The 10820-nt window shown below is 38.3% G+C and overlaps 1 protein-coding gene across 2 annotated transcripts; it reads left to right on the forward strand.

Moving 5' to 3' along the window:
* The first annotated feature begins 1193 nt into the window (after positions 1-1193).
* cdk1 (cyclin dependent kinase 1) lies at positions 1194-8200 on the forward strand. 2 transcript variants are annotated; one of them, XM_008429124.3, is made up of 8 exons: positions 1194-1320; positions 1667-1709; positions 2991-3147; positions 4118-4241; positions 4326-4496; positions 4575-4738; positions 5644-5785; positions 7955-8200. In XM_008429124.3, the coding sequence occupies exons 2-8, from the start codon at positions 1673-1675 to the stop codon at positions 8066-8068; spliced, it is 909 nt and encodes a 302-aa protein (XP_008427346.1). In that variant the 5' UTR covers positions 1194-1320; positions 1667-1672; the 3' UTR covers positions 8069-8200. The 2 variants fall into 2 exon arrangements, with proteins under 2 accessions (XP_008427346.1, XP_008427347.1); XM_008429125.3 differs by lacking the exon at positions 1194-1320 and adding an exon at positions 1458-1595.
* The last annotated feature ends 2620 nt before the right edge of the window (positions 8201-10820 follow it).

Here is a 10820-nt window from a genome sequence, read left to right on the forward strand (position 1 = left end):
GTAGGCTGCCTGTTTGTATGTCAATAAATCAGTAAACTTACAAATTCGCCTGGTGTCTCCAGTTTTGGACATTCTAATTCAGTATTCCCCTCTTTCATTTTATTCATTCATTCATTTGGAAAACAAACCCAGCTGTATGTCGATTTGTCAAAGAAATATAACACTAATCTCATGAACAAAAACAATTATTCAACTTGACTAAAGTGTTTTATTGTTGCTCAACGGTGTTTACCTGATAATCATTTTAGAGATCTGAATTTAAAACATTTAACAGTTACAGATAAGACATACTTAATGAAAGTTAGTAGAAATCACTTGCACTTTGGACACAAGGAGCTGCATTGTTTCAGAAACCAGATGAGATATGTGTGATAGAATAAACTGCAATATAATTATTGTCATATAGTAATTGTAAAAATCCTGTTCCTTTATCTGTTGAGGTAAACCTAAACCCCTAGGTAATATTTGGACCACAAAAATGTAAAGATAAGCTACCAATAAGGTATTTACTATTTGAAATATAACAACAAAGCTAACGGTAAGTGGTAGATCAGAGGATTTATTATTGTGCATTTTTATTTTACTAATGTAAGTTTCATTAGCAGCAAAGCTGCTGCCATGCAAACAAAAATAATTTTATAGTTCTATTCCATAGATTACGCTTTATCCAAAGAGGGCCTTATGCAAATGCAGTTTGCTTACAAATTCAGCCAGAATCAGAATTACTGAACAAATTCCTGCACACAAACCAGGAATATAAGTTCGTTCTCAATGTACAGATGTTTTAAATGTAAATATATACATTTGGTGGAAAAGCAACATTTTATTAAAGAAAAAATATATAGCCTATGCCTTATCACTACAAGAAACAATACAAGGTTGAGTCAAGGCAAAATAATATTGATTCCCAGCAGGGTGGCTGGGGTTCTCTATTTATCAGACTGTTATGAGCCTTTTAAATAAATTACCTGCTTTGTCACTTTGTTTTAAATTGACTTCATAATTCGGATTTGTAAGCTTTCATTGGTTTCTCTATGATAAAATTGTTATATAGTATAAATACCCCACAGTCAGTAAACACATCCACCCTTTCCAACTGGTTCCGTTCAAATGCTCTTACGTCGGCGCGTCATCTCCCGCTCAACCAACAGGCAAGTATCCCACTCTCTGATTGGTAGTTTTGAAATGTATCGAGTGAGCTTATTGGTGCGTTTTGAATGGCCCATGTACTGCGGTTTATTCAAAAGAGTTTGTCAGCATTCCAGTAGCGACGGTCGGTTAATGAAGACAGAGCTGCTCGACAAAACGCTATAAAACTAGGTATTTATCTTCGATTTGTCATATTCACAAAGAGTGAATACCTTGTTTGTCAGTTGGAGGCTAGACATGGACTTATTACTAGGTTAGAAGTCCGAGAACGGTTTTAAAAGCTGAGAAATGTTATTCTTGTTACGGTTTAGCATTGAGTAAGCTAACGGTAGCTAAGGAGGTGAAAAATGTCTGCATGGATGAAGAACATGTTTGTTTGTAGTCGACGGTGAAGTCAGAATGTTGTGTTCGGATGAGTTAATTTAAACATCTAAGCTACGGAAACGGTTTGTATCTGATGAAACATGCTGAAATAACTGGTATTTGCCAAAATGACACATTTTCCCTTTTCTTCCAGGCAGTGATGGAGGATTATGTGAAAATAGAGAAGATTGGAGAAGGTTTGTATACATGTCTTATTTTTCTAAAAAGTAAAAGTTTATATTTGTCATATTAGAGTGTCAGAGTTGAACTGCTGTCCTTAAAGACAGTCAGACTGTATCTGGTGTAAATCACTAATCATTGTTGGCAAGTCAGGCATATTTATATTCCTCTGGTTTGTCAGAAGGACGTGATGTGATGTGAAGGTTGCAACTACTAGGCCTGTCATGATAACAGATTTTCCTGGACAATAAATTGTCCCAGAAGTTATTACGATAAACGATAATGTTGTTTTGAGACAATTTTCAAGTAATATAATTGCATAATAATGCAAGAACACTTTCTCAAAGATCATTAAACTTTCAACTTTGACGAACATTTCACACTGAAACTGGCAGACAAGATAGTGGGCACAGTTCCGCTAATAACAGAGAAAATTTGTGTTTTTACTAACTTTTGGAATAATTTGGTGATGTTTTATAATGCAAAGCACTTTGATCTGTCTTGTTGCTGAAATGTGTTATCCAAGTAAACATGGTTGATTGAAAAATGTAAATATTCATAATAAATAAACAAAACAGAAACAATTAAAATGAATTATGACGTCTCTGTAAACAAAGTGGTCCTTCAAAAAGAAAAGGGCTAGTTGAGACCAAAGCACCAGACCTTTGTCATCTAATTTTTGTCAGAAAAAGAGATCAAGGAGAAAAACAGTAAATCATGCTAATGGACATTATTGTCCGTTTTAATTTGTTAAGCAATTATTTGATTTATTGCGACTGTCCTCATTGCAAGTGACACGAAGTGATTCCATCTGATTCATCCAACTGGATTTATATGCTTCATAAAATCTCAATGCAGGTTTCCTGCAGTGTATAAATAAGCCTGGCGGACCACCACTTGTGACCCCACCAGGCTAAGCATTGCTTATTTATTTAAGACTTTTTAAAATGTTTTTTTTTTTTTTTAAGATTTAAAGATATATTTGGTGTTCAGATATTTATCTTCTAATCTTTCAGTAACACATAATTATCAAGTGATATTTTCAAATTTCTTGTCAATTTTAAGCATTTCTTAACTCAGCGGCCCGTCATTAAGCCAACAACGGGCCACTGGATGAATGACTGCCCTAGCACCCAACCACCAGGCTTAGCAAGTAGCAAGTTTTCTGGGGGAAACCTTACAATGCCGTCAGATCTTGTCAGGAAAAGCAATAATTGACTTGTTTTTATTAATAGAATTTGAATTTCAATCAGAGACGAGGCCTGTGTGTGACTATTTCTTATTTTTTTGTTTTCCAGGGACCTATGGAGTGGTGTATAAGGGCAGACATAAGTCCACAGGACAAGTTGTGGCTATGAAGAAAATCCGTCTGGAGAGCGAGGAGGAGGGAGTTCCTAGCACCGCTGTCAGAGAGGTGTCTCTGCTCCAGGAGCTCAGACACCCCAACGTTGTACGGTACGCCACTTGCAGCTGGACAGAGTGGAGGGAGGATGTGGCTGCTGTGGGGGATGCAGGACGGTGTCACTGGGTCACCTCTTCAGATGCCAACATGGCTCAGATTCATAACTCAAATGTTTATAGAGTTACCGAGTCTGCTACAAATTCTTCATAAGGTTAATTATGCAGCTTAACAGACTCTGTATCAGAGGAGGACACATAATGAAGTTCAGCATCAGCAGGCAGCTACTTAGATCTGACAGCCTGCCAGCAGAGCAGACTTTCCACAGGGCCACAGACTTTCTGCTCTGCTTTCACTGCAAAACGTTTGAATTTTCACTGAAATCACTAATGAAATGACTGACTTAAATGAGCTCAATAATTTCCATTTACATGATTGTTCCCCCCTACTTTCTCTCTTTCTACCAAAAATGTAATAAGTCTTCAGTCTGGTGTTTTGGTCTTAACTGGCCTATTTTTTTTTTTTTTTGTTTGTTTGTTTACAGAGACTTTATAATTCATTTTATTTGTTGTTCTGTATATTTATTTGGAATATTAAAATGTCTTCCAGTATTAAATGTTCATTAGAATTGAAAATGTATTGATATTTGAGGATGTGTTCTTGCATTAATATGCCTTTAGTATTATACTACATGAACATGGGCTCAAACAGCAATATTATATTTTGTTGCAATGATTTCAATAATTCATTTCTAATAATAGAATTATTCTAATTTCTGGGAAAATTTATTATCCAGCTAAATTTATTGTGACTAACCTACACATAGCTGTCCTATAAGGAATACTTTAGTAAACTATATTTAAACTTCAATGGTATTACTTTATTTAACCTCTGTTTAAAAAAGTATAAAAGTTGATCATTAAAAATCCTGATTATGTCACTGTTGACATGAGAAAAAGTAGGATTCCTGAGCTGAAGTTCACCTGGCACAAACCCAGGTTCAACTTTGTGTGTGTGTACACACAGACTCCTGGACGTCCTGATGCAGGAATCTCGTCTCTACCTCATCTTTGAGTTCTTGTCCATGGACCTGAAGAAGTACCTGGACTCCATCCCGACTGGCCAGTACATGGAGCCCACGCTGGTCAAGGTACGTCCTGACAGGCTGACCGCAGTCTGTTGTCAGTGATGCGTCGTCCTGACTGTTTGCGTCTCCCTGTTGGGTTTTTCCCAGAGCTACCTTTACCAGATCCTGGAGGGAATCTACTTTTGCCACTGTCGCCGGGTTCTCCACCGGGACCTGAAACCCCAGAACCTGCTGATCGACAACAAGGGTGTGATCAAACTGGCGGACTTTGGCTTGGCCCGGGCCTTCGGTGTTCCGGTCAGAGTCTACACCCACGAGGTGAGGCGCGTCAAGCGAACTTGGACCCACTCTGCCTGTCCAATGGGTTTCCTCTGATCGTAAACTGTGTGCTTGCAGGTCGTGACCCTTTGGTATCGGGCTCCAGAGGTCCTGCTGGGCTCCCCCAGGTACTCCACCCCTGTGGATGTTTGGAGCACCGGAACCATCTTCGCTGAGCTCGCCACCAAGAAGCCGCTTTTCCACGGAGACTCAGAGATCGACCAGCTCTTCAGGATCTTCAGGTCATTCAGCAAGAAAACTGAACAAACTGGCTGATATGACTAGGGCTAGGATTAGGGTTAGCTCTACCTGAGCCTGAGCTCTGGGGTGATGCATTGATTTTGATTCCCTGAATTTTTATCTTTTTGAGGATTTAATTTTTTGAAATTTTTTTTTTCTACCACACAAATGCTTTCCTTGGGTTCCTATAGTTCTGAGTGATTTGAGTTTTACAGCTTCTATTTATTTGGACTTTGAATTTAAGTCAACTCTATGACAAAATAGTAGGGTTAGGCTGAGATTTATTTTTAAATTAAGAGCATAAAGTCATAATACTAGAAGACTAAAGTAATTTTATGAGAACACCAACACAAAAAATTTAAAATGAGCAATGTTAAGCAATGTCTGACATTAGACTTTTGGAAGTCAAAAAAAAAAAAAGTTAAAACAACTTTTGACTTTTTTTAATTGCTTTTAAAAGCGATAAAATTGCTGCTTTTTTCTGTCAATGTTATGACAGAACATTGACAGATGTTCTGTCAATGACTGAAACATTTCCTTCTGGGAATGTTTCAGTCATTCCCAGAAGGAATGACTGAAACAAGTCACTTTTTGAAAATATTTTCTGCCATTTGGATTTATTTATTTTTATTTATTAATATTTATTTATCTTTTCATTCATTTTTCAGGGGAAAAAAAGGAAGGGAAAAATGCCTTAAAATCGATTTAGTATGAAAATAAAAAAATCAGATTTTTAAGCCACATTGTCCAGCCCTGAATATGACTGTGGGCCAGTTTTATGAAAACTGACCTGCAGGTCAAATAAAATGCTAACTCACATGAGCAGCTGGAAAGCTGGAGTTTTAGAGTAAAATCATTAACAACTCCTGATATTATTGGTCAATTTTTAGTTGCATTTCCTTTTCAGAACGCTGGGTACTCCGAACAACGAAGTTTGGCCTGATGTGGAGAACCTGCCTGACTACAAAAGCACTTTCCCTAAATGGAAGGGAGGAAACCTGTCGTCGATGGTGAAGAACCTGGATAAGAACGGCCTGGACCTGCTAGCGGTGAGGGCAACGGATCCTCTACACACACACACACACACACTGTACACACTCCTGTTCAAATTAAAACTCTCTCCCTCTAAAGCAGTGGTGCCCAAAGTGGGTCCTCGAGAGCCGGCATCCTGCATATTTTAGTTCTCTCCCTGGTTTAACGCACCTGGATCAAATGATGGCTCGTTAGAAGCCCTAAGAGGAACAAGCTTGACAAGCTGAAAAGGTTGTTACTACCACCAGGGAGAGAACTAAAACGTGCAGGATGCCGGCCCTCGAGGACTGACTTTGGACACCCCTGCTCTAAAGAGTGAGAGTATGATCATTCATTTCAATGCTTTTTGTGCGATGCACATCCTGGACAATTCAATTGAAATACAAGTCGAGCTGCTGTTAGATTTGTTCAGTACTGACGAAATGATATCAGTGTTTAGCGTTTTCCCCAGAGCTTCTTCTCTAATAAACACATCTTCTGTTTCCTCTTGGATGATACTTAATTCCATTTTCAATTCAGTTTTATATAGTGCAGATTAACAAGTATCACCTCAATGCACTTTACAAAAACAAACCAAAAAAACAAATCATTTATAACAGTCAGTTCAATACAGTCATACAGATTCATCCACTCCAGTTTCATCCTACTTATCAAACAAAGCAGTCCAGTTCAGTTTCCTGTTCAAACTGATTCAGGTTTTCTGTGTATCTTAGAAAATATAATGCCTAAAAATGATGATGTGGTCAAAATACTCAGTTGCCTAATAATTGTACAGTGAAGGGCTCTATAGCACTCTCCCCTGTCCAGACAGTAGCATATCTGCAGACACTGATGTTGTGTTTGCTCATAGGTCTGTCACAATAAATCAATTAAACACATGATAAATTAAACAAGCTCAATGTCCATTTGCATAATTTATTATTTTTCTCTTTTCTACCAAAAACTAGATAAAAGTCTTCAGTCTGGTGCTTTGGTCTCAACTAGACTCATTTTTCAAAGGAGAATTTTGTTTAGAGACTTTATAATTTATTATATTTATTGTTTCTGTTCTTTTATATATTTTTGATATTTAAAATGTTTTCCAGTTCCAGTGTTAAATGTTCATTAGAATTTAAAGTTAACTGATCTTTGACAATGGGTGCGTTCACATTGCAGCCTTGAAGTGACCCAATTCTGATTATTTTGACGTAATGCGACCTGTATCCGATCTTTTCATGGCAGTGTGAAAAGCCCAGGTCAGATTCTTTTTCCGAATGTGACCCATATCCGATACGTATCCGATTCAAATGCGACCTAACGACCAGGCTGCATTCATCCAAACTGAACGTCACTGATTCTCAACAAATCTCACTATTCTGCGTCCTGATACGCACAAGTGGGAAGAAAAACAACAACCATGACCGACTATACAATGATTAAGTTGTTAATATGTTGCTTCGGCCGGATAACAACTTCAAATGTGTAAGCTAAGCTCCACCGTTAGCCTCCAGGTTTACTTCCGCAAACACTGAGCACTTCTTCTTTTTAGAACAGTTGGCAGAACACTGAGAAAGCTGGCGCTATTGCGCCCTCTACTGCACATGCGGGACACTTTCAGGTCGTTTGCCCGTTTACACTGCAGAACACATACAGGTTGCATTTACTGGTAGTGTGAACGGCCCGGCAAAAAAATCGGAATTACCAAAAAATCGGAATTGAGTCACTTCAGGCTGCAGTGTGAACACACCCAATGTGTTCTTGCATTATTAAGCCGTTGCCATTACATTATTTGAAAATGATTTCTAAGCAGCAATATTATCTTTTATCGCAATAACTTTTGGGATAATTTATCAGCCACGTAAAATTTATTGTGATGGGCAGAGTTGGTCAGTCCGGTTGCAAGCTGGACAATCAAATGTTTACAGCAGAGAATCTTCTAGATGCTGCTACAGTCCCTTAGTTAGAAGTTAGCATAAATAACATGGCTAACATATGCACTCATTGGAGTGCTTGGATAAGCAGTTATTTACTGTTCATGTGGTACGAAGTTCAGATAGAACATGGAGCAGTTAAAGACGGAAGAAAAAACTTGTTTATGGAGAGGAATGAACATAAAGCCATTGTCCATAGTGAGGTAACTTCTGTCACCTGACCTCATCTACCTGAATCCTAACGTTGCTCTCCATGTCCGTTTTCTCCTCTAACAGAAAATGTTGATCTACAATCCACCAAAGAGGATCTCTGCCCGGGAGGCCCTGACCCATCCGTACTTCGATGACCTGGACAAATCCACTCTGCCAGCTGCTGACATCAACATGTAGAGCCTCCATAGAAACACATCGATGCCCTCTGTGAACTAATAACCTGTAAATACTTGTATGTTTGTGTGGGATTTATTGCAGACCTAAAGTTTCTAATATCTTTTCAATAAAAATGCACCTTGTGTGATTTTCTGCAATGTTTTTTTTTTTTGCTTAAAACTGGTTCTTTAGAAAAATATTCCTTAAGGGTCAAATTCTGCTTCGGTTAGGCTCTTGCCAGAGTCTAGAACAGTGGTTCTTAACCTGGGTTCGATCGAACCCCTGGGTTTCGGCGGAGCCTCTGCGGTTTATTCAAACGGCAGAACTCTGATCGTTTCTCCCGCATCACTTCCCTCAGCGGGAGAAAAAACCCGCAGAAGCGGATCAGCTGCTGGACACTCCAAAGTCTCTGGTTCGTTAAAGCGACCAGATCAGAGATGATTCTCTGACAGATATTGTTCTTATAATGATTAATAATGAGCTCTGCGATGTTCTCTGTGCGTAAAGTTGAAAATGTCTGCGCACCAAGTGGTCAGCTGTGCTTGATCACAGTCTGGACAGAAACCAGCGAACTCTGTTCTTATCAAGATGAGGATGAGGAGGGAATCTGACATATTAACTAGGTTAAGTTTTTACTGGTTTTGTTTTTAAAACACCATTAACTAAACAGTGTAACTATATATTGTATATTTGGCGTTTGTCATCTCATGTGTGATTAATTGGAGCGTAACCGTGGAGCATTTATGCGCATTTATTGTCCAGCGCACTGCGCTTGTTTCCGTCTAACGAATCTGCACTTTAATTTCTTTCCTCTCTCAACAGTCAGCTACTCCTCTATTTAAACTACAATAAGTAGATCAACACAACTTGATCACACATTCTCTTTAGTTTTTCTCTGTGTGCTGCAAACTCATTAAATGTAAACTCCCGAACCACCATCAGACAAATAATTCTGGTCCGACCAGAACTACTTTTACCTGTCAAATTACCTGTCAAAACATACTAACATAGACTATTTAGCCGCATTTTTATGCGGTTTAGTTAATATTCACCCAATTGAATCCAGATCCCATCACACATAAAGCAGATAAATGCATTTAACTTTTTCCCCGTAGTGACACAAACCACTGACTGTGGCTCCAATAACTTATAACAAATGAAATTAAGCGACTCCACTTAAATTACATCACTTCACCCGCTGGGGTCTGAACGCTCAGCTTCTCAAATTCTTCCTGGTCGCATCTGCAGAGAAACCTGCGCTGGTTTATCGACAGTTGGATCTGTCTGAACCAAACCGAACAATTGAACTCTGTAAGATTTTTCCTTTTTTTTTTTTTTTTTTTTTTTTTTTTTACCCTGACCGCAGTTCGGGCGTGCGTTTTTGCCAGGATTTATTTATTTATTTATTTTTGCATGATTTCGCTTCTCCAAAACGGACAGATGTTTTGTCTGCCGCGCTCCTTCTGAGCATCGCTCTCCTCGGTGCGGACGGTCACGTCTTCACCTCCATTTGTTAAAACTGCGGGGCGAGTTACGTCTAATTCTCCGCAGCGGCGGAGCCGCGTCCGCATTGGTTGTGCAGTGCACTGCGCATGGATCTAATTAACTTCTGCACCTTAATTTATTTCCTCAAAGTAAACTGCCGGCTCCTCTGTTTAGACTGTAAATGGATAGCTCTGTTGCGTTCTCTTTAGTTTTCTCTGTTCTGTACTGGAGACTGGAGTTAAAGGCGCCGTTTCAACTAAAGGTTTGCAATGAGCTTCCTAACCAAGGTGTCCGGTACATAACTCTTCAACACGCTGCCAGCTCCCGGTGAGAAAGACGCATTTAGTTCAGTGTCCATGAGATGATATTCAGAAAGGATTATTTTATTGATTGATTTTAGTTGCCTCTGTGATGAACTCTTTGCGTAAAGTCTGTCATGACTCCATGTGCACCAGTCAAAGGTGTTAATTATAACCTGTCAAATGACAGAGGGGCTTAAAAAATATTCAGTTTGGTTATTTAAAAAAAATAACCAAACTGTATATAATATATATATATATATATATATATATATATATATATATATAATTATTATCTTGATGATAAATACAGAAACGAGCATAAAACTCATAACATCTACTATAGTGATAGTAATATTAATAATAAAATAATAGTCAGTGCAAAGTAGCCTACAAATTCTTTGGTGGGGGGCGGTGAGGGACCTGGATAAAGGCTAGGGGGGCGCTGGGCCAAAAAAGGTTGAGAAACACTGATTTAGTTGGTAATGTTGCATGTTCTAAATTACTTGCAAAAACATTGACTGTAAGGATTCTTATTTAATGTTGAGGGATTTTTAACTGTAAGGCAAACCTTAAGGCACAGACATTTTACATTTTGTTTTGAGTTGAAATGTACTGAAGTCTTATTTAAGTTTGAGTGTTTAGCTTGTTAATTGTATTGTTAGAAGCAATTGTTTGCACTATTCAAAGACACTTTTTATTAAACTGTGGCAATAGCAACGGTATAGTTAATTTCTATCATCACTATAAGTTTCAGGCTCAGGATTTTTTTTTTACTTTAAGCCCCGTGAAGATTAGATGATTGTAAAGAGGCTTTTGAGCCAATTGCCAAAGATAAATCAGTGAAATTTTTCTGTCAGACTGATGTAATTTTTCCATTCTAAGTGGGGTAGAAATGTCATTTTTGTATCATTAAACCTTTTTTTAAGTGGTACCTTAACCTTTGAGCAATGCTGTTATTTCCTATCAAACTTCAATTCAGTGAAAAG

Source organism: Poecilia reticulata, chromosome 15, assembly GCF_904066995.2.
Source record: "Poecilia reticulata chromosome 15, P_reticulata-male-v2, whole genome shotgun sequence".
Lineage (NCBI taxonomy): Eukaryota > Metazoa > Chordata > Actinopteri > Cyprinodontiformes > Poeciliidae > Poecilia > Poecilia reticulata.

Bases quoted from the DNA above. Each gene is read 5' to 3' on its own strand.
- cdk1 (XM_008429124.3), top strand. From the start codon at position 1,673: ATGGAGGATTATGTGAAAATAGAGAAGATTGGAGAAG. The intron at 1,710-2,990 runs GTTTGTATACAT...TTTGTTTTCCAG, and splicing joins AATAGAGAAGATTGGAGAAG to GGACCTATGGAGTGGTGTAT. The intron at 5,786-7,954 runs GTGAGGGCAACG...CTCCTCTAACAG, and splicing joins ACGGCCTGGACCTGCTAGCG to AAAATGTTGATCTACAATCC.